The sequence below is a fragment of the Poromitra crassiceps genome (assembly GCF_964638095.1).
Source record: "Poromitra crassiceps genome assembly, chromosome: 13".
Taxonomy (NCBI): Eukaryota; Metazoa; Chordata; class Actinopteri; order Beryciformes; family Melamphaidae; genus Poromitra; species Poromitra crassiceps.
Window position 1 is genome coordinate 4926212 of NC_139644.1, and position 24540 is coordinate 4950751.

The window sequence follows — 24540 nt, forward strand, 5'->3', positions numbered from 1 at the left end:
AACAGAGGCTCTTCTTTTTAAGACAGTTGAAAAAGTTTTCTATTTCTCGTGAGGGAATGATGCAATTTTACCGTGCAGGTATTGAGAGCATCCTCACTTTTGGAATAACCGTCTGGTACGGAAACAGCTGGGCTCAGGATAGGAAACGCCTGAACAGAACAGTGCGTACGGCCTCCAAAATCATAGGACAGGAGCTCCCGTCCCTTACTGAGATCTACTCCAACAGACTCAAGAAAAAGAGACAAAATAATCTCAGGGACCCTTCTCATCCTGCCAATTATCTTTTTAATGTTAATGTTCTTCCTTCTTTTAAAAGGTTGAGAAGTATCAAAAGCAGAACAGCTAGGTTTTGTAACAGCACCTACCCCGAGGCTGTCCGTGCTCTCAACTCTTAATGTGCTGCAGGCTCTATTCAAGTCTGACACAGACAGATATTGGTAAAATTGTATTTTGTACTTTATGCATTTTGTCACTTTTATCTCTTCTTTTGTCGGAATGTGTGCATCGTATGGGAGGGGAATTGTATGTCTTCATGTTTTGTTGTGTTCTGTGATTGAGCTCACTAAACCAAATTCCTATCAACGATGTTGAATGGCAATCAAGTATTGAAACTTGATTGAAACTTGATTGCGTCCTGTGATGTGATTGCGCGTGCACACATTGTGATGATGATGCTGAAACGAGATATGGTGCAGCCCTGCTACACGCTTACCGCTGGCTTGGCCCGTCCTCGTCTTCCTCCTCGTCTTCATGGATGAGGTTGTGGACTAGGTGTAGGATACTAGCAACATCCTGGCCACTGCAGTCAAGGGGCAAAGACACACAGTTTATTAGTACTTTTGCAAAAGGTTATACGTCCCTTTTAAAAATAATAACATCATTTGATGTTATCACAATGTCACAAAGATATAAATTGCTAACTTATTTTTTTATTTGCAAGAATATTTTGCAACATTTTCATGCAGCTCAATGTCTGTTTTGCTATTCTCAATCACTGATTGATACACCACAGTAGTGAGTCAACCTATAGACCTTATTCGATTGACGTCACTCACGTACGGGCACGCCCACCGCCGCCATATTGTTGACCTGACATGGGCCGGTCACACCGCCACTGTTGTCAAAAAGACCCAACAGCGACTACACGGACTCAGGCGCCTGAAGAAATTTGGGCTAAGGCCAGAAATCCTTAGGGACTTCTACAGAGGCACCATTGAAAGCCTGCTGACTGGCTGCTTCACCACCTGGTACGGGAACTGTACCACGATGGACCGCAGGGCGCTACGGAGAGTGAGACGCGCGGCCCAGCACGTAACAGGATGTGAGTTGCCAGAACTGCATGAACTGTATAAACAGTAGGGGTGGGACAAAATATCGATACCCACGTTATCGCGATATTTCCACCCGCGATACGTTATCGATACACTGGCGCCAAGTATCGATATGTTTATTAATTTTTTTTTTTTTTTTTTTTTCCCAAGTTGACTTTATTTATGTTTGTAGTTGAAACAAAAACATAACTACTGTAGGCTACATGAATGGAAATGTTTGATCATTAATATCTACTTTTAGAAATTATATAGGTAGGTAGGTAGGTTATAGCCTATAGGTTTTCTTGTTTTAATAGTAATAATAAAAAGACTTAATGTGTAACTTTTCCTCCGTGGTATCGAAAATGGTATGAGTGAGTGAGTGAACTCAGAGAGTTCATGTCAATTCTGCTAATAAATGCATAATACATGATTTTTTGCCTTCAGAGGTATTTTTTTCACTTGTTACACAGGTATCGTGATGTATCGTCTTCCAATATATCGCAGTATCGCAGTATCGCAGTATCGTGATATATCGTTATCGAGGGCCAAGTATCGTGACGATATCGTATCGTGAGCTACTCAGCGATTCCCACCCCTAATAAACAGCGGTGCCTCAGGAGGTCCCTGAAGATCATCAAAGACACAAATCATCCCCACAACAGCCTGTTCTCCCTGTTACCCTCAGGGAGGAGATACAGGGTTCCAAAAGCACGCACAAATCGCTTGAGGAACAGTTTCTTCCCGCAGGCCACGAGACTCCTTAACATACACAAATAGTGAAGTAGCCGTACTGTACCGTACTGTAGCTGCTACCATTATGTATGTCTAACGTTTAATTGTATGTTTAATAAGGTATATGCTATTTGCACCTGTATGTCAAATACGTCGAATTTAAAATGTTTAAGCACGTCTAAAGTATGCACATGACATATTGTGCACCTATGTGCAGTGAATATGCCACTGTCTCTGACTTGTCTTATCACTATACTGCCTTATTGCTTGTTGTGTCTCTTGTTGTTTTTTGCACTCATATGCCCTGTTATATTTGTACTATGTTGTAAACGGAGTCCACAGCACAAGAATTTCAGACGTGATACTTGTACTACGGAGTGACAATAAAAAAATCTTGAATCTTGACATTTCGCAGCGCGCTGTTTAAAAGTGACTGACAGCTGTCATAGCTTAGGACGCTAGCCAGTGTTACTTACTAGCCTATTTAATGCTGTTTTTACTGCGTCAGGAGCTATTTCACAACAGCGATAGTGTGCTGTGTAATAATACACGGCTGTAGTAATAGCAGCAATAAAAGCCCAGGTGTTAGCTACTAGCTACTGTCCACAAACGTGAAGGGAAAGAGACTAGAGCAGGGATACTCAACTTGCTTTGCCCGGGGGCCACTTTCGTGGGAATGATAGAAGGCCAGACCGCCGTCTGCTCGCTACCCAGGCACTTATGTACTAAACTCCGGCTGACTGACACCCCAAAAACCTACAATCCGCTACAGAAAAATGTATATTGATTGTTTATTAACTGGCCCCTGGCCTTCTATCATTTCACGAAAGTGGCCCCCGGGCAAAGCAAGTTGAGTATCCCTGGTCTAATGCATAGACATGTCCTTTTGGACCGTCACGAGCGCCCCCCCTGGCCATTCGACAGAATACAATTTCCAAGTAAGCCTCACAAAAAGGAACCCTCATATGCCCACTGATTCATACCTTTTATACAAGACAGGCAGAACAAAATGGCCGCCCCCCATTCTGTTTTACACAAGACAGTGATGCAGAATAACCACACAACATTCCCACCTTGAAAAGGCTGTGCAAAAGGAGTGTGTGTGTGTGTGCGTGCATGTGGTGTGTGTGTGTGTGTATGTGTATGTGTGTGTGTGTGTGTGTGTGTGTGTGTATGCGTGTGTGTGTGCGTGTGGCGTGTGTGTGTGTATGTGTGTGTGTGTGTGTGTGTGTGTGTGTCTTACTCTCCCTGCAGGGGTCCAGGGAAGCTGGTTCTGCTGTAGTGTCTCCTCTCTGTGCCTGCTGCCTCCAGCTCTCTACAAAGAGAAGCATATTCAACATCAGGTGTGCTGTGGTTTTTTGAGAAGGCAAGTCGGACACTTGACCTGCAAGTAGGTGTTCATGAGCTTTTTGGTGTGAAATGAAACCAAGAAGAGCGTGAGGGTTTGAAGAAAGGAGAGGGGAGAGAAAGGAGAGAGGTCAGGTTTCCCATCGGTGTTATGTGACTGTGAAGGCAGCATCACAAACACATACAGTATTCTACCCTCTGGTCGTTTCCAACCAATGTTAAACAATTTGATCATTGTGTTCTTCGGTTAGGAGTTTATGGGGCATATCTTTATCTTATGGCCAGTGCAAGTGCAAGGGTGAGCGTTATCTTTGCTAGTTTCTAGCACTCAAAATCTATTTCCCCCCTTTTGATTAGCAGTGGGTCGCGGAAACACGTCCTTTGATGTAGTGACCCAGTGTACTGGTAATTCAAATAAACAAATGGAGATTGTGAGTGCTAGAAACTAGCAATGCTAATGCTAGCACTGGACATGCATCATGGCCCTATGAGCTTACCTCGGATTGTCCCCCAGGATCCTCATGGCTTCACTCAGATTCTTGCCCACTTGTGCCATTGTGGAGTCCACCATCATCTAAGGTGTTTTGAGAGAAGTTCAGGGTCACAACAGACACACAGATATAAAAACACATAAACAATGTTCAACCTCTCATGGTAAAATGTGGGGAAGTCTAAATGTTTAAAAACAAAGTTTAATATTGGAGTTGCTGTTAGCTCTTCAGAAGGAGCCCCCCAGCACTGCCCCCCTTCACCATATATCCAACAGCACTGTGTCGGGATCCATGATCTCCCAGGACCTGAAGTGGGAGGCCAACGTAGGCACTGTCATCAAGAAGGCCCAGCGGAGGTTGTACTTCCTACACCAGCTCAAGATATACAGTACAAACTGCCCCAGGAGCTGCTGACCCAGTTCTGCACTGCCATCATGTCTGGATTAAGCAGCACTGTCGAGTTGCAGAAAAATGGACAGTTTGTGTTGTACTTGAAAAGTTTTTTTTTTTAAATCAAATTGTACATGATCTCAATTGTATATCTCTCTCTAGAGGATACTAGTGTCCTCTAGAGAGAGAGCGGCATCAGCGGAGGACCACAATGCGAGACTCATTAGCCAATGAACAGCCAGGAATGGGTCTCGCGCTACTTTTGAATGCTAAAATAAAGCTGATAATGTACAATTTGATTCAAGGGGGGGGGGGGGGAAACCCTTTCAGAGTACAACACAAACTGTCTATTTTGCTGCAACTCGACAGTGCTGCTTAATCCAGGACCTTACTTCCTGGAACTCTTGAGAGTAAAAAAAACTGCTCCATTGGAGTGAATGGAGATGCCGGGACTCTTCTATCTACACGGCTCTGGAGGACACTACATGGAACATGTCTGTGACAGCTGTTGTGTGACCCGGACAACTGTTGTGAGTGAAGCACAACTTTGTTCAGCTCGAACTTTTCATCAATAAACTGTTAGCAGTTAGGCTCAGCATGGACATACAGGACAGACACTCGAACTCTCACTGGTGAAGCTGATTGACGCGATGTTGATTTAAAAGGGTGTGGAGACTTCATTTGCTCATCATGATATGTTTACTTTGGACAACCAAAGTGCAAAGACGCCTATAAAGACAGTAAAGACAGTACTGTAGTATGAAGCTTTACAAACAGTTTGTCCTTATGACATGATGTTACACCTGTTCATATAATAACATCCCATTCAGGTGGTAACAGTATACAGTTAATGGTGTACTAAACCTATTAACACTACATTTCCGCCGTCCCCTTTCCCCGCTTGCTCCGCATGACTGCAATGTCAACAGCTGTCTTTCACTCGGTGACAGAGACAGGTTATTGATCTAACGCTACTTAGGGAGAAAACCCCTTGTAAACGGAGTGGAGACCAGAGGCTCTTTTTCCCTGAGAAGAGAAGAAGAGCCTGGTGACGCGAGGTTACTTAGGGACAGACAGGGTATTGAGCTAACGTTACTTTCACGTTAGAGGAGGGACAGGTTGATTTAACGTTACTGTAACGTTAGCTACAGCAGCTGAACATGGAAATTGAAGACTACACGGCACGCAGACATACCACCATACCACCACATAACAGGAGTGTTGGACTGTTCGCTGTCAAACAGAGGACGCTGAGCTAGCTTAGCTACGAACAGAGCAGGTGATCTGTGTCGTGTGTGTGTGTGTGCGTGTGCGTGTGCGTGTGTGTGTGTGTGTGTGTATACAGCTGACAGATCTCTGCGCTTACCTTGAACGCAGCTGAAGGACAGGGTTGAGGACGTGGAGCGGAGGACACAGCTCCTGTTCCCGCACACGGTGAGTGTCTTGCGATAAGTTTGGGCCGATATCTGCTGGCTTAACGTCACCTGTTTCCCTGGCTGTCTCTCTCTCTCTCACTGCTGATGACAGTTTACTTCCTGGACTGGCGTGCGACGTGCGTTCCACGCTGGCAGCGTTGACGTCACGCTCTGGCACGGCACAGCTGGGGGTAGCCCAGCCTCAATGCGAGACTCAACAGAAGGATGCGCGGCTGATGCTCAAAACTGTAAACTGCAGTACACCACCAAACCACTGAGCACCGAACATGGGTCACCGAACGATCAATTCGGCGCTGTGGAGCACTTTGTAATTGTTACAAGACGCAAAATGACAGGTCACAAGGTCGCAACAGGGATGCGCTCCCACAGTGAGTTACTAAAACGAATATGAAGAGATACAACCAATTAAGAACCCCACAACAGTGGTTTTTAAGAGAAATGTGGCTTTGTGCCCAGTTGGACGGAACAGTTATACAGTTATATAGTGACAGAAAAAGGATATAATAGAAGTGTCTGGGAAGAGCACTATATCAACTCAGCAAGTCCAATTAAACAGTGTGAATTCACAATGAATGAGTACGCTGAATTAAACCAGACAGGAATTCAATTTCAAACATAAAGTCAATTGTCCATTGCTGATTGTATTTTAATTTAACTAAGTAATGAAAAAGATACAAAGAGTACATCAGACCTTTTCTGACAGATTAGCCACTTGATATGTTGAGTCAGAACTTTGCTCTTTTATCAGTGAATGTCTTGACTGATGTTAGATTTTGAAATACTGTTTCTTTCATGTAAACTGATGATCTCCATCTTCCAAACATCCTGAACAGCCTCCACTTGTCCTAAATCTCAAGGAGCTTCAGGAGGCATCGATCCCTGATGCAACTTTCATTAGCGATTGATAGGGACATTTTTAATCACATTAGCCTTTATTTGGACAATCACTAGTTAATATATTCATACACATTTTCATTTAAGTTACACATAGTTATTGTACATACATAGACAGACGTCATATTCAGATAGCCTGTAGCGTACATTTGCAGCTCCTCTCTATTTCACACTGTGCCTTGTCACCGTGTCACTATGTCCTGCACAGAGCCAGAATAGCAGATAGGTTGAGTCTACAGATTTGCCTTCAAATGTGTGTCAAGACAGATGTCATCTGATGTGTGTCCTATAAGTATGTCTGACTTTCTGTTCATTGAGGAAAACCCTGTGTATCCATTTGTGAATAATATACAAGAATGCATCTCTTGGCCAAGATCGATGTTAAATACTTCATTTAGGATGACTTCTTACTCCTGGCTCCATCTTTTTTTTTTATCACAAGTGATTTTTCTTCAAGTGGTTTGCTGTTTACTTTTTGGATGGACATTTCTATTCTATAACAACTGGCATCACGATACAGGATGGATATTTCAATTCTATAACAACGATATCTGACAATACTAATGTCCATCTCAATTGAAATGCAGGATAATATAAGACACAAACAAACATGTACTTTTCAAATAATTTTCCCTCATTTGTTTCATCTCATTTTGAGACACTAATGATTTACATTTCATCATTCATTTAGAACAGAGTTGTTATGAAAATCACTTGATCAATGGTCTGACAATGTTTCCATTGGAAGACAATTATTGATGTCACAGGTGCACCTGCCGCGATGGCATGCTGCAGTGACGTCATCGTTGGGTCGCTGGCTTGAATCCGGCCCGTGGGTCCCAGGCATGGTCCCATCAGTCGGTATGAGAGGGCCTTTTCTAACCTAACTGGCCTTTTCCTAACTGATCCAGCATAAAATAAGCGGACGCTTCAACTTCCCTACAAAGTGGTCCTTCGAGCCAGATGAGAGGGCCTTTTCTACAATTATAATATTGAATTATTGTCCAGCTCAAAATGAAGTGACCTCTGCTGTGTGGAGTATCATGTGTCTATTCAGGATATGTTTATGACCAAAACATTTCCCACAGACTGAGCATTTAAATGGCTTATCTCCTGTGTGGACCATCATGTGTCTCTTCAGGGTTTGTTTATCACCAAAACATTTCCCACAGACTGAGCATTTAAATGGCTTCTCTCCTGTGTGGATCACCATGTGTCTCTTCAGGTTTTTTTTACCACTAAAACATTTCCCACAGACTGAGCATTTAAATGGCTTCTCTCCTGTGTGAACCATCATGTGTTTCTCCAGATTTTGTTTATGACCAAAACATTTCCCACAGACTGAGCATTTAAATGGCTTCTCTCCTGTGTGAACCACCATGTGTTCCTTCAGGGTTTGTTTATGACCAAAACATTTCCCACAGACTGAGCATTTAAATGGCTTCTCTCCTGTGTGGACCACCATGTGTTTATCCAGGTTTTGTTTATGACCAACACATTTACCACAGAATGGGCATTCAAATGGCTTCTCTCCTGTGTGGACCATCATGTGTCTCTTCAGGTTTTGTTTATCACCAAAACATTTCCCACAGACGGAGCATTTAAATTGCATATATCCTGTGTGGACTCTCTTGTGTCTGTTCAAGTCTCTGTTAAGAACAAATCTTTTACCACAAACTGAACAACAAAACAAATTCTGTGAGTCTAGAGACTGAGGTTGACTAGTTTCTGTCCAATCATCACTGTCTTCAGTCTCAGAAGAGTCTGCAGTCCTGCCAGCACTGGCTGGTTCTGATGCTCCACAGTCATCTCCATCAGCTTCTGTTCTCATCTGTTCAGTTGAGCTGCTGGCTAAAGGCCCTGAATCTCTCATCTCCTCAGTTTGGCTTTGATGAAGCTGCGAGGACTGAGGTTTCTCTTCCTCATCTTCACTCTTCACAGGGACAGGAGTGAATTGGAACTTGGTGAGATCAGCCTTCTTCAGCCCTTGAAGCTGCTCTCCCTTCTGACTGATCAAGAGTTCCTCCTGTTCCTCTTTAATGTGTGGAGGCTCTGGGTCCTCCTGGTCCAGACTGGGGCTCCACTCCTGCAGCTCAGGGGAAACTTCTTCTTTAATGACCAACAGCTGCTGAAAGTCTGGGGGCACTACAGGATTTAAATCAGTGTCCAGCAGCTTTCGTTGTTGCTCGTTCTGTTTTGAATGAGATTCGAACCTGATATCAGACTGAATGGTTACCTCGTTACACTCCATTTCCTTCTTCAGAATCAGTCAACTCAGTGGAGTGGGAAGATCTGGAGATCTGGACTCAGTCAAAGAAGCTTCCTCCTTGTACTCTGCTATCTTCTTTAACAGACCAAATATCTCTTCAACAGTCGCAGTTAGTCGCTAGTTCACCAACGCTGTCAGGTTTTGAACTTTAGACTTTTCCATACAGTGAAACAACTCCTTTTCCTCCTGAACGTTTCACTGACAAACGTTGTTCATCAAAGCATCAACGTTAGCTTCATTAGCTTCACAGCTAATTAAACCATTCATCTGAGTCCATAAGAGAGGGGATCTTCTTCTTCCTCTCTGTGCTAAACGGAGCCTCGTCTCCAGTTTCGTGATAATAACTACATTCTGCTGGTCAGTTACAGTTGTAAACGAAAGGGGGGGAATCTGTAAAGTAGAATATTGTATTTGTACACAGACTGGCCGCCATCTTGTCCGACGATAAAATGAGTCCGGTGACTCCGGTCCGTTCCGTGTGTGTGTGTGTGTGTGTGTGTGTGTGTGTGTGTGTGTGTGTGTGTGTGTGTGTGTGTGTGTGTGTGTGTGTGTGTGTGTGTGTGTGTGGGGGGGGGGGGGGGGGGGGGGGGGGGGGGGGGGGGGGGCGTTACCCAGCCCCAGTGCGACTTTCACCTAGGCTAGGCCTACATCCATTTGGCAATGTGGGCAATGTCTGTTTGTTTCAATGTTGTGTCCCGGAACTGAAGTGATTTCTCACTCATACACACTCACAGCAGCAAGGAGGCATTGTATTTTGACGCCGCCTCGAGTGACCAAATTGGGTTGGGAATACACGGTTTTCACCAGCTGCAACCCCACAGCACTTCCTTTTTCTCAGCTTCTTCTTCTGTGTTCTATGGCGGTTGGCATCCTTAAATGTTGCATTACCACCACCTGAATTGTATCAGCTTCACAGTGCTAACTATTGACAGTGTCCACTTTCTCAGCTATTCAGGGGAAAACACTGACATAGCCTACTTCTATTTCTATTTTTGCTATGTAAACGTTTAAATGTAAAGATAGGCCTGTGCAATAACGTACTGATAGTCAGCTTACTCTGTAACATGTAGTCAAGTCAAGTCAAGTTTATTTGTATAGCACATTTCATACACAGAGGCAATTCAAAGTGCTTCACATAAAATGGTTGACAGGAAAATAAAATAAAAGAATGTAGCTTTTATTAGCCTCTCAGGCTAGCTCCGGGACGCAATCTTTTTTTCCCATGATGGTGAAGGCTAGGCAAAGGCATGACCCGCCCCTCTCTGCCTCTAATTGGCTGACTGCACTCGCCTGCTTCCCAGGCGAGCCAGAAGTCATCTCAAACGAGCCATTATAGCCTATACTTTCATTCAATGTCACGATGCTGCGGGGGGAAGTAGGCTACTTCATAGCTTAACTATGAAAATAGTGTCCGCTGTTTATCTCCCTTTCTGCTGCAGCATGTTGAAGAAATAAATGTTCAGTTTGAACAACACCCATTCTGGTCATTATAGAGCAAGATGATCGCTTCCACTACCAGGGCCGCCCAGAGAGATGGCAGTGCCCCTGGAAGGGTCCAGCCACTATGCCTCTCTCCTCCTCTCCCCCTCTCTCTCCTCCTCTCCCCCTCTCCTCTCCCCTCCTCTCCTCTGGTTCCCCCCTCTCCTCTCCCCCTGGTTCCCCCTCTCCTCTCCCCCTCTCTCCTCTGGTTCCCCCTTTCCTCTCCCCCTCTGCTCTCCCCCTCTCTCTCCTCCTCTGCTCTCCTCTCCCCCTCTCTCCCCTGGTTCCCCCTCTCCTCTCCCCCTCTGCTCTGCTCTCCTCTCCTCTCCCCCTGGTTCCCCCTCTCCTCTCCCCCTGGTTCCCCCTCTCCTCTTCGCCTCTCCCCTCCTCTCCTCTCCCCCTCTCCCCTCCTCTCCCCCTGGTTCCCCCCTCTCCTCTCCCCCTCCTCTCCTCTCCCCTCTCGCCCTCCCCCCTCCTCTTCGCCTCTCCCCATCTCCTCCCCCCTCTTCTCCTCTCCCCTCCTCTCCCCTCCTCTCCCCCTCTCCTCTCCTCTCCCCCTCTCTCCTCTCCTCTGGTTCCCCCTCTCCTCTCCCCCTCTGCTCTCCTCTCTCTCCTCCTCCCCCCCCCCCCCTCCTCACCTCTTCGCCTCTCCCCTCTCCTCTCCTCTGGTTCCCCCTCTCCTCTCCCCCTCTCTCTCCTCCTCTCCCCCTCTCTCCTCCTCTCCCCCTCTCCTCTCCCCCTCTCTCCCCTCCTCTCCTCTGGTTCCCCCTCTCCCCCTGGTTCCCCCTCTCTCCTCTGGTTCCCCCCTTTCCTCTCCCCCTCTGCTCTCCTCTGCTCTCCCCCTCTCTCTCCTCCTCTGCTCTCCTCTCCCCCTCTGCTCTCCTCTGCTCTCCCCCTCTCTCTCCTCTCCCCCTCTGCTCTCCCCCTCTCTCTCCTCCTCTGCTCTCCTCTCCCCCTCTCTCCTCTGGTTCCCCCCACCCACCCCCATCTGCGGTCGCCTTTTATACACGTCCCAAACAATGCAGGACAACGTGATTGGCTGGCTCAGATTTGAACAGATCTGAGCCAGCCAATCGCGTTATCCTGTGATGACGTAATGTCCTGTGCCCATGACCGGATGGACCATATATGGACTTCCTCCCCCCGATGGCTCGTGTTGTCATAGCTGCTGACGGTTACTGCACTATCCGTCAGATCCCAACCCTGTGCAATCCATAAAGGTACATGGACGTTACTCTGCAGAAACTACAGTAACAAAATCACGAATTGCTCTGTTTTTGGAGCTCTGCATGTCTGTGTTTGTCTAGTTAATGCGTTAACGCTAGCTAACGGCTAACATTCGCTAGTTAGCAAACCAACCAGCAGCTAACATTAGCTAGCTAGCTAGCTTACCGGAAGCGATATTTTTTCGGATGATGGCGAAGGCATAACCCACCCCTGGCCCTCTCTGCCTGTGATTAGTGGCAGCGTTATAAACCATAGATATGACTATATTAAAAACATAAACACACTGGCGTCTTTCATGCAGGCTAGCAAGCGTAACTGCTGTAGGTCTGTCTGACCCACTGAGTCTGACGGTCTGACCACAGACTGTAACAGAGATGTAATGCAGGATAGCCAAGCGAATGTGTTTGGATGGAAGTTTGACGCTAGGCCAATCAGAGGCAGAGAGAGGCGGGTTATGCCTTCGCCATCATCCGAAAAAGAATATCGCCTCCGGGACAACAACGCTTCCTACCCAGCGTGTGCACGTCTTTCCGACAGGGGTGGTTGTTATGGCAACTATCAACAACAACAACTACTACTAACTACTACAAGACATAAAGACCGAAATAGGCTACCTTGTTAATGTGTCTGTCGGAGACACGGCCTAACGTTAACATTTAATATGAGCCGAATATCAGCCTGCGCTCAACCGGATATTCAGGTGGGTTGTGACGGTTGTTATTGTTGTCAAATTAAAACTGACAGATAAAACAGTTAGAACAGCTAGATTAGGACTAAATCGTTTTAAAATCCAACTTTAGCATTTGTTACATTCTGATGCCATGATAAAAACACTCAATTATATTATAATTTTTTTCCCTGTCTGAATTTTATTTAGAAAAACAAAATAGACGATGGTCTGGAAACACACATTTTCCAGACCATCATACCGCCCCCCCCCCCCCCCCCCCATTTTGCAGACCTGGGAAATACTAAAATCAACAAATTATAGCCTACATTTCCATACATGCGTAGGAACCCTGCCTATTGTTGGCATAATTAAAATATTAATTCTTGAGTTATGGCCAAAAACATATTTTGTTTAGTCAGTGACAGTGACCTTTGATCAGCAAATTGTAATCAGATCATCCTTGAGTCCAAGTGGACGGTTGTGCCAATTTGTAAATAATCCCTCAAGGCCCGGCAGAGGAATAAAACAGACCACTTTGTTGACAATAATACAAAAACTCTTTATTTTAAATAGAAAAAAATTCTCTATGACTCATACAAAGTTCACAACTTCAAGCTGGTTTGACATTGTTGTTGTTGAACAAAGTCTTGTGTTCTTGACATGGCTCCTCCCATTTTGTGCAAAATGCTGCTGGTCTTGTGTGAGCGAACAAAAAAGCTAGAGCACGCCGCCAGGCTGCTATTCCCTCAAAACTAATGTCTGCCGACAAATCCAGCCAAAAGCACGTAAAACACAGAACAAGATGAATCCAATTATTTGTCACATGTCAATCAAACCTTGTCAATCAGTTTGGACTGAATAGCAGCAAACCAGATTCCCTCAGCATCGATTGACCTAAAGTTGTCAAAGAGCCGCGGCACAAGAACAAAATGTTAACACAGCCTCCAAATCTCAAAGAACACGTGAGCTCTCTCCAGCGCTAAACGGAGATCGTCAAGATCTCGTGTAGATCATGATCTTGTGTAGATCACATGCATTATTGGTGGCTGAAAGCTCATACAAGCCAACCTGCCAAGTACAGTGTGGAGTACTGAAACACAAAAACTACATTGGCAGTAACAACATCTGGACTCAAATGATTTTGTTGGTGATTCATTGATATTAAAGCAAACGTCAGATTATTTCAAGGCATTGAGTAAAGGTCAGATTGTGTCTTGTGCTGACGTGAGTAGACGGTATGAGCTTGGAGATGCAGTCAGAGTGCCTCGTGAGCAGGAGGTGGAAGAGAGGAAACGCTTGTACAATAGCAAAAAGAAATGACCACCTGCAAGGCTGCCATCACTTCACTGAAATAAACACATCGTCTTAAAAAAGCCAAAAATCCTCTCAAGAAGCAAAAGTGGAGAAATCTGCGGCAAATTCATCCCCTTTGGTCTGTAAACTAAGAAACCACAAAACCTCTGCGTTCCCAAAACATGCATCCATTCACATTGTCATATGTACAAAGTCATAGGTGCCGCAGGAAAGCAGAGACGTGAAAGAAATGACACCACAGAATAAAATGTGAAGCTGATGTTGAAGTTGGCTTTGTGTCGTCTCCTCCCATGAGAAACCCCCCAAATCACTGATTGTCATCCGATGCGGTGCTAGAGGAGACTGGACAACTGCTGTTTTTGGTTTGTTTCTCTCTCTCCGTTCACTGACTTTGCTGGAGCAGTGTGGCGCACAACCTTGACCTACTCCGGAGCCACATTGACAAAAACAATTCCTTGAAAGAGCCACAATCCAAAAAAGTCCCTTTTTTATTTATTTATTTTAAGTAGGACTCAAAAGAGCCACAACTATCCATAAATGTGGCTCTAGAGCCTCGGTTTGAGTATCACTGGGACGAACAATCTGAAAATCACACCAATTGCACTTGCACATAAACAAACCCAAGATGCTGATTGAAACGCCTCTCTAAAGATATCTATCTCTATCTCTCTCTCTATAAAAAATGAAAGTAGACATGCTGATGAATTGTTGTGAATCTTTTTTTTTTATGTACAAGTGCAGAGGGTCAGGGTGTGTGGGTGATTTTTCTGTCCTGTTGCGACCTGTCTTGTATGCAGCATCATTGCTAAGAACAGCTCTCTGGTGTGCAGAAGCTTTCTGTATTCTTTTATTCAAACTTAAACAAAACTTACTGAGGGTTTCCAACTTCCAATCGAAGTTGGAAACCCTCATTAGTGTTTAGCTTGCACCTGTTTACACCCTGCCTTTTGGATACAAAATGGCCCCTGTGAAAAGGGCCTATTTTCCGGGAAACTGAAATCATACCGTAAACACTGGTCAGGCACCATGCCGCGTCAATGCGGAATCCTATCCACCTTATTTCTAGCTGCCATGATGCCTGATGGGTGCTCCTTCCGCTTCCGGTGTAATTTTTACACTGTTTTAACTTGACAAAAAAAACGTCTATGAGGATTTTACAGCAGAGCCATTCTGCTCTACAGCCGTGTCGTTCGGGTGCTGGGATAACGTAATGCATTGTGGGTAGTCGGCTACTGTGGCTAATGCTAACGGCTAGCGTAATAGTTACTTTACATGGCAGTAAAACGCCACTGAATGACCAAATTGATTTAACTTTTAAACATTTCGAGTAACACTGTTTCCATACGGACCCGCAGTGTTGGTTAGTTGTTTATAACGTGACTATATTTATAACTTTTATAACGTACTCCAGCTTCTGGTTTATAATTGGGGTCTGCAGCACAGTATAACAAAGGAAATGGCAAGCTGCAACAATGAGTCACGTTAAACCGGACCTTGCTCCCACAATTATTTTTGACAGTGGGGCATCAAAAATGAGGTGGATAGGTCAAAAATCCTATAGCAAATACCGATGATTAGTATGGTGCTCCAGAAGGCCAAAGTGGCCCAAGTGTAAAGAATGGCGTGTCCGTTCATCGTCTGCTCCAGTAGCATCTATCCAGTAGCCTCTATCCAGTAGCATCTATCCAGTAGCATCTATCCGGCGGTGTCAGTTAGCAGCAAGAGATCTTTGGCTTCGTTTTCAGTTCTGATGCCAATAAGCAAAAAAAAGAAAGAAAAGAAGAGTAAATCATGTGGTTTTACAGGTGCCTTGATGGAGGAAAAACTAAGAGTTTGTGCTCGTTTATGTGCTGATTTTCAGACTGTTCCACCATACTGGCAGTGAATGGAGAGAGAGGAAAAAAATTCTTACGACAACGGAGATTTGAGAATCAGTGATTTTGGGGGTTTTATCACGGAGGAAGCATCACTATAACTGGTTCAGCTGCCACTGATTGACACCATCATACGTTTTGCCTACATTTGCCATTCTGGGGGAAACCGTCATGTTAGCGTGTCAGACTGCAGCGCTCAGCTCATACAGTGAAAGCAGGTAGCTGAGGTCAGCATTCCACCCATTGTTCAGTGTTTTTGTTGAGGAATATGAGGAATCACTATTATATATATATATATATATATATATATATATATATATATATATATATATATATATATATATATATATAGCACCATAGAAAGTGAACTGAGAATCAGTCACAACAGGAACTGCAAAGCTTTGGTAGAAACAATTGATTTGTTTGAGAAGAAGAGTGTTTGGAACGACATCTGGTTGTTTAGGAAGACGGAGGAGACGTCGTGGAGTCAAAAGGGTGAAAAAAATAATCTTGTAGGATTTCCTGAACGCCTCATTCGCCTGACTTCTGAAATAATCTAGGCCTCTGAAGATTCTTTGCTGTAAATACGATGTTGATCAGAAAAACACCCTCCACAAGTGTTCCAGTATACCGTAAAAACGAACAAAAAACAGTTCATTCATAGGGTTAAGAGTTTCTATTGAACTGACATTTGATTTCATTATCAGACGCAATGCAGTTATGAGCGAGCCTGGTGAAGCATCCTGATCACGTGAACTTATTCGGTTGCGTTCTGCGGATCAGTCTGGCCTCCAGCCCACAAACAGCGATTTTCACACATCGCAAAGTCCACCGGCCAATCAGGGACCTGCATCGTAGTTGACAACGTACCCGTCCAATTAGGCAAAAGAGTAATGGCGGGTCCCGAAGCGAGGAGCGGTAACGTTAACATTCGCAGAGTAAATACAGCCGTAAATGCAGTTATTGCAGAAATAGACTCAATAACAGTTTCTCAGCAGACAGGATATTTTTACCATTGTTCGAGTGGATTTGGATTTGACCGGATCCAACGCTGATTGGCTGAGGGAGCGGATTTGGTGACGCTGATTGGCTGATGGAGTTGTCCGTCAAGGAGCTGTCTGTCTGTGGATGGATTGTAGAGTTCTCACTGATGCGTATAGTGAAACAGAATGTGACACCTCGTTATCAGGATGCTGTTTCCAAGGCTAATTGTGACCCTTTTTCACCGACATTATAAAGTAACCCTTGAACACAGAATCCCTGCAATAACCTGTGTGTGTTTGTCAGCCATGTTGATTCTGACCTGAAGCCTCCGGGCGTCAAAGTGAAAGTAACTCTGGTTTAAACGATGCCAAACCGCCTTCGGCACCGCCACACCATAGTGTCTAAATCACGTCTTCTTCCGGGTTCCACATGGGACCTAGGAAGTGAATTTCCCTGTTCATTTTTCCATTGACGTTTTAGTAAAATCCTTATATAAAGAGTTTTACTTTGACAAACCAAGTGATTCAGCTACGAGACGAACCTCGAGAGACCATAGAACAATTCACTCGGACCAAAACTTAAAGGAGAAGAAATGAAATGCAGTTTTTGCTTTCTTTTGCTCCCAGTGAAATGTTCCAACTATCTGGATAAGAAAAAACACATGTAAGGTGAAAATGCACCGTGATCAGAATGTGATCAGATCTTCCTGACCACATCTGGAGGTAGTCTGGCTCACATTGTAGTCAGATCTCTTTCACCCCAATTACACCTGTTTTTTTAAATGCGACCATTATCAGATAACTTATCCGGATACAGGTTGCATTTAAAAAGCAGGTGTATGTATGTATCTAGCCTACATGTTATGTTATGCCTCTGATTCGATTCTTTTTTTGGTAATAACTTAATACTTCATAACTCGCTCTGAAAGCAGAATTATAGGGAAAACAATGGCAAACAGACAACTAGTAGCCTGCAACTATTATTAAATTTAACAATAGCTATTTTTAGCCGTATTGCGAACAATTGTATTGTGCAAGTTGTATTCTTTGCTAGCTCTCGCCACATTAAATGAGGTGCCGGGCCGGATTTTGTCTGTTGACACGTGTTCTATGGTCTCTCTTGGTTTGTCTCAGTAAAACTCTTTATATGAGGATTTTATGCAACATCAATAGAAAAATTAATGCGGAAATTAACTTCCTAGGTCCCATGCGGACCGGGAGGGGGCGTCACTTAAGAGTGGCGGCACACCAGAGTGGCGCTATTTGCATGTAGCCGCTTGTAGTCGTGGTGCTGGTCAGGTCGCTCGGTGCTGCAGCTTGATTGTCTGTCTTGCTGTTTTGAATTGGTCAAGTTGAATGTGGCCCCTCCTCTCGCTGCTGCCGTCCGCTGCCAGGTATCCCACCCTACTTTGGAAGGCGAGGACGACGACAGACAAGAGAGGAGGGGCCAATTTAAAATTCAAAACGGAAAGACAACAAGACAGCCAATCATGCTGCAGCACCAAGCAACCACCGACGCAAATACAAGCGCCGCTCTGGTGTGTATGCACTGTTAGGCACTCTATAGTCAGTTCAAAGCCAGAGCCTCAGAGGTTCTGTCAGTCTCCGCCCCCCCCTCTTCTGGCTAACTTAGGCTCCGCCCCCATCCTCTGGTCGACTGGCCTTCTCCAGGCAGCAGCCGTTGCTCGTCTCGTCGCTGCAGTCCGGTTCTGACTGGGACTCTACAGCCGTGACCCAGTCCTCTTCGTCGTCGTCCTCCTCCTCCGTCTGCAGCCTGTGGAGCTGGGCCATGGCTTGCTCGATGGTGGTGGTGCTGAGCAGGCTGAAGTCGTGCATGCTGACCAGGTGCAGCAGGAAGTTGCGGCAGAGGCGTCGCTGGACGATGTGGGCGCCGTGCTGCTCCACAAACTGCAGGCAAGCTGCGTCCATCTGCCCGTCCGCTATGAAGCTGGGAGGAGGACACACCTGTCACTGAGAGCTGGGCTTTGGATTCACATATGAAAGCAGAGATATGCAGACTCAATTTAAACCCCGCCCCCCTCTAGTCACTTTTTCTATCTGTGGCCTAAAGCCCCGCCCCCCTCTAGTAATTTTTTTCTGTGTTCTAAAGCCCCGCCCCCCTCTAGTCACTTTTTCTATCCGTGGCCTAAAGCCCCGCCCCCCTCTAGTCACTTTTTCTATCCGTGTCAAAAGTAGGAAATGTCCGTTCAGGTGATGTCACAGGGGCTTTCCAGACATTTCAACTGGGAAATTTCTAGTTCCCAGTGGAACTGGAACACGGCAATAGTGTACACACAATCCCCCATCAGCAATCTCCATAGCTCCATACGTACCTGTGCTTCATCACATGCAGGTTCCACAGCTGCATCATCTCCTTCTCGCCCTCGTTGACGTCGGTGAAGTCCTCGATTTGCTGCAGGGACGGCAGAGCAGAGCAGCCAATGTCAATGCCAGAAAAAACAATAACTCTAACAAAAGTGCAGGTACAGAGACACCATTTTTAGGGCCATATGAAATATGTTTGATTTTGTTGATTATATATATATATATATTAGGGGTGTCACAATACACTCAGTTCACGATACGATACACGATATTGGGATAACGATACGATATTTTAAGAATATTGTTTTTGCGATCGATTTGTAAGTTGAAGGGGCATCCTCCACGCTAATTTGAGTAATTTCACAATTTTCATCCTCCGTGTCTGTAACGTCCCTCGTCTGTTCAAACAAAGCAATGAAAAGGAGAGCGAGCATGCAATCAGATGCAGATCAGTGCCACCATGTTCAGCTTCTTTTTCTCGCGATATGAGATTTAATCTCAACGATACATATTGTCACGTTTTGATATCGCGATATTTTGTGGGACGATATATTGTGACATCCCTAATATATATATCTATGCTCACCATTTCAGTCTTCTCGCGGAGCCAGGTGGGGGCTGTCTCGTCCTCGCTGTCCACCTCCATCTCCTGCGGGCGGAGGGGGGTGCAGCTGTCGCTGTGGAAGTACAGCCGGGCGTGGCCGCTGGTGTACGGCCGCTGCTCCTGATCTGCCTCCTCTGGCTCCAGGAACTCCGACAGGCTGGGTTTCGTCCTCTTGGGCCTGTAAACAGTAGTAAACAGTACCCGACTGTATTGGCCTTCAAAAACCCATGGTTCCAAAATACAGTATCTATCTAATATGCCAGAGAGTAGAGTTGCAAAACAAGTGTTTAACTGGGATAAAGCACATAAGTATCCATGGTGTAATGATATCAATGATGTGTTCAGGGAAGCTGATCAGCAATTTATTTTCAGAAACAGTTTACGTTGTAGTGTTCGCTATATTAAACATAGGCTATTTCTTGATTATAAAGAAAAATGGGCCAATGACATCTGGCTCAAACCAAAACTTAGAACATATGTTCAAATTAAAAATATGTTCACTCCAGAACCCTATGTTACTTTACCCCTGGATAGATCCAGAAGATCTTTATGTGCCCAGTTGAGAACGGGTACCCTCCCTTTGGCTATTGAGGTTGGCAGGTTCAATTGTATTGCTGAGGAGGAGAGACTTTGTACTGTATGTGAATTAGGTGTTGTGGAAGATGAATTTCATTTTTTTGTTTCATTGTACGCTATATGAGGAACCAAGATTATCTCTATTTCAGTTAATGCAAAATAAGAAACCGGAACTATTTTGGTCAGGAGATGATGCGAAGTTGGAATGGTTGTTCAGAGATGAAGTCTTCAGTTTGGCCAGGTTTATTGGGAGGGCTTGGAAACTCAGAATGGAGAAGCTGTTCATCTGAATATATAACTCTGTCTTGTTTATGTTTGAGCGTTTTGTAGCTTGTTTGTTGATTTGTTTGTATTGTTGAACTTGAATGATTTGTGTCTTGTAAGCCCAGACGGGCTGGGCACCTTGAATATGGTGCATGACACAGAAATAAAAATTTATCTATCTATCTATCTACAGTACATGGTCAAAAATTAGCGTGTACGGTGCTCTTCAAAATCACTGACATCCTTGATTTAAAATAAGTTTTCAAAAAAGGCTGTGGGAAAAACAACAACAAATAAGTAACGAGCAAATGTTTGAGTCATGATGTGTTACCTGCAGATGAGGATGTGTGTGTTACCTGCAGATGAGGATGTGTGTGTTACCTGCAGATGAGGATGTGTGTGTTACCTGCAGACGAGGATGTGTGTGTTACCTGCAGATGAGGATGTGTGTGTTACCTGCAGATGAGGATGTGTGTGTTACCTGCAGACGAGGATGTGTGTGTTACCTGCAGACGAGGATGTGTGTGTTACCTGCAGACGAGGATGTGTGTGTTACCTGCAGATGAGGATGTGTGTGTTACCTGCAGATGAGGATGTGTGTGTTACCTGCAGATGAGGATGTGTGTGTTACCTGCAGATGAGGATGTGTGTGTTACCTGCAGACGAGGATGTGTGTGACGGCGGTCCTCTTGACCGGTCCGTTCCTGCTGAAGGCGAAGCCCGGCTGGCTGTGGATGTCCTGCGGGTTCCCCACATACGAGCCATCATAACACTGGTTTATGGACACTTCTACCCGCGCTCCTTTAGGGTGGGGCTGTCCGGGGGGAAGGAGATGGAGAGCAAGGTCAAACATGGCAAACATGGACATAATCTTTAAAGTGGACAAATGTAGAGAACATCAGACTGGATTTCTGAACCTGATGATGGTTCTTTGGGTTTCCTTCCTCTCCGTCTCTACCACTCACTCTCAACGCTGACAAGGTCAGGGTTGCAACTTGCCACCCTTTTGTAATGATAGTAAGGCTGCAGCTATCAATTATTTTAATAATAATAAAAAAAAATATATATATATATATATACATACCAGTATATATATATATATATATATATATATATATATTTTTTTTTAATTATTAATATTTATTTATTTATTTAAATAATACATTTTAGTAATAGAGTATTCTAGCGATTATTCCAACGATGAATGGAGTAATCGGATAAGATTACGCGGTTGCGGTTCAGGCTGAAAAGACAACGTAACATTATGGCTCCTTTCCACCACATACAGTATAACAGCACAGTACAGCTCTACTCGACCTGAGCCCTGTACCAAGAAGCAAGATTAGTGGTTTAGCGAGGTAACTTCAGGTTTAACCCTGGTTTGGCCGTGCTACAAAGCTAGTTAACTTCTTACCGACATATATTTCCATAGCAACTTATGCTTCACACTTAACCTGGTCCGCAGCAGGTTAACTTTGCAAGGATAAGATTAGACCTTAAATACACCGCCCACGAACCAATCGAATCAGCAGTTTGGAAAAATAGCCAACCCCTTTCTGGACGAGTTTCCCATCAAGGAAGGAGCACGAATTGTAATGTTGAATTAATCAAGGACTAAAGCCTTGCACTTGTTGCAGGCTACATTTTAATTAAGCCCTACTTACCACTTTGGAATATGTTTTTATATATTCATTTTTGTGCTCTCAAGTAGCCTAGATACGTTGTTTGACCCCGCTGATCGATTGCAGCTGAATAGTGAGTGGAGAAATATCACTAAACCGGCATAAAAAGGTTACATAAACGTCTCCAAAGTGCACGGTGCCGTGTGCGCAACGGAGCTGAGACTGACGTTGGGTTGGAATTTAAATGGTCATAGCCTACATGCTGGAATAGCCTACTACATCTAAGCAATTTAATATGGGATCACCTGCACACAGGCGATCCCATATTAAGACGATTCATATCTAGGCTACTCCTGCATTTTGCAGCTGCAACTGTGTTGCTTTTGGCCTGTATGATGTGATTGAACTTCATATTTCCAGCATCATTATATGAAATATGGAGATATGCGACTCTGCTGACAATAGCCTATATATGTGACCACAAAATAGGCTATTTTTTATAAATGAAATCTATGCCCGCACGTACCGTGTCGATTCAGTTCAGAAGCATTTTTTAATTTGATTATCATTCTTTTTTTTATTGATTAGCCTATAGGAATTATTCAATCAGTGCGACTAAACACATCATGAGATCATTATTATTCATTGAGCCTAAATGGTCTATACATACGGATTTTGGACTGAGATAGATTACACATTGCTTCCACAAAAGACATGCCGGTTTTGAGTTTATTGAGAGGGTGAATTGAGCTGCTGTAGATAGCCTACGTGGAGGCAGAAACCACTCTTCAAAGAAATTACTGGTGTGGATAAAAGTGGTCACTTTAGACAGTCATTCGGGAACAGACTAATAATATCCAACGCAGATTTTTATTTTCTGTTTCATTCAATGAGGAAATAGGCGTGTCTGGCGCTGTCAGAGTTGGAGCAGTCAATATTGCATTGTGATTGGCAGTTGTTAAAAACCACGCCTCTTTTGCGGGCACGAGCTCCAGTGCACGGGCATTTTCATGTGCACAAGCTCACAGCTTGATTAGAAAAACCTGGTTGGAGTTAACGAGTGGCAACCGAGGTTTGTAGTACAAGTTAACTACAATCAAGCTGATCTGGTTTAGACAAACCAGATCAAGGGATCCTGGATCTTCTTATAGAACATTCGTGGTATAGAGCCCAGGTCTTACTCGTCTCTACCGTAAATTCCGGACTATAAGCCGCGGCTTTTTTCCCGTTTTTTGGCCCCTGCGGCTTATATAACGGTGCGTCTTATCTATGGATTTTTTCAGAAAAAAAATTTCAAATACAAATAAAATCTCTCTTTTTTAGCACTCTTTCTACCTATAAATCCACTTCTGTTTTAATTTCCTCTGTTGCCCTCTTTTCACCACACCGCGGACACTGTGTGCACTGTCGAAATAAACAAAGGTGTTGTGTTATGTTGTTTTGTTGAAATGTTACGGTAATACGGTAAATGGGAGCTTCCTCAAACAGCCAACAATCCCCTCTGTGCGTGAACCCTTACATATGGTAATTACGGTAAGCAAAGTTCATCAGCCCGGAATCACAACAAGACGAGCAGTCTCTCTCTCACTTACCATGGGGAAGGTACGCAGAAAGTCACACGACGCAGCTTTCAAGCTGAAAGCAGTCGAACTCGCACTAAAAGAAACAAACAGAGCAGCAGCGCGTACCCTGGGCATCGATGAGTCAATGGTGAGACGTTGGAAGCAGCAGCAGGAGGAACTGTCTCAGTGTAATAAGACAAAAAAGTCCTTCAGAGGCCACAAAAGCAGATGGCCGGAACTTGAAGATTCCCTTGAGGACTGGGTGTTGACCCAGAGAGGAGACGGCCGAGGCGTTTCCACGGTGCAGATCCGACTGAAGGCCAAAACAATCGCCACCGAGATGAAAATTGAACATTTCAGAGGTGGGCCATCTTGGTGCTACCGATTCATGAGACGAAAGGGACTGTCCGTCCGGGGGAGAACTACTGAACAACTCCCTCCCGACTACCAGGAGAAAATCACAAACTTCGGCGAATTCACACAAAGGAAGATCACGGAATATTATAGGAGTGTGAAAACATCCACAATCACCAACGGGTTCCAAAACGCTGGACTGCTGCGGGATGAAAAGGATGACGCCGCCACAGCTGGCGCTGAGGGCCGTCAGAGGCTTCAGAGGCTGTTCGATGCCGACAGTGATGAAGAGGAGTTCGTTGGTTTTGAGTGACAATGAAGGAGAGAGGAGAGTGGTTGACGAAGCCACCCTGAACCTGTTCGTTTCCGACACTGAAGATGAGGACTTTGGTGGTTTCAGTACGCAGGAAGAAGAGGAAGACGAGGATTAGTGACTTGACTTCTCTGGTTACAGGTTTGCTGCACATATACGGTAGCCTATTGTTGTGTGATTTTGTCTGGGGATTAGTGACCTGACTTTTGTTTTGTTTTGTTGAAATGTTAATAAATGGGAGCTTCCCCAAACAGCGATCTCTTTCCCGACATTCCTCTCTGTGCACGAACCCTTTCATATGGTAATTAAACATCAAAACACCCGCGGCTTATAGTCCGGTGCGGCTTATAGAAGAAAAAAATAGTCAATTTTGGTGCTGCGGCTTATAGACCGGTGCGTCTTATAGTCCGGAATTTACGGTAGACTGTTTCCATAGCAAGTTTACTCGCCTCCGCCCACACCTGGTCGTCATAGCGACCGCATATCTGTCCTCCGCCCATA

The 24540-nt window shown here is 44.7% G+C and overlaps 2 protein-coding genes across 2 annotated transcripts in view; both read right to left on the bottom strand.

The window, feature by feature from the left end:
* pdxdc1 (pyridoxal-dependent decarboxylase domain containing 1) overlaps positions 1–5780 on the bottom strand; it is a gene marked incomplete at its 3' end in the record, with an annotated part of 54634 nt that extends 48854 nt beyond the window's left edge. The window contains exons 1-4 of the mRNA XM_083649340.1: positions 5640–5780; positions 3890–3966; positions 3289–3360; positions 713–799 (exon numbers count right to left, since the gene is read on the bottom strand). Of these exons, the coding sequence (XP_083505466.1) occupies positions 713–799; positions 3289–3360; positions 3890–3966 (236 nt within the window). The 5' untranslated portion in view covers positions 5640–5780. The remainder of the gene's footprint in view (positions 1–712; positions 800–3288; positions 3361–3889; positions 3967–5639) is intronic.
* A 10128-nt stretch (positions 5781–15908) lies between these two features.
* Positions 15909–24540, bottom strand: part of LOC310788229 (polycomb protein suz12-A-like) — a 43175-nt gene continuing 34543 nt past the window's right edge. Inside the window, exons 13-16 of the mRNA XM_083649771.1 lie at positions 20845–21002; positions 19331–19526; positions 18753–18832; positions 15909–18367 (exon numbers count right to left, since the gene is read on the bottom strand). Coding sequence (XP_083505897.1) covers positions 18049–18367; positions 18753–18832; positions 19331–19526; positions 20845–21002 — 753 coding nt within the window. The 3' untranslated portion in view covers positions 15909–18048. The remainder of the gene's footprint in view (positions 18368–18752; positions 18833–19330; positions 19527–20844; positions 21003–24540) is intronic.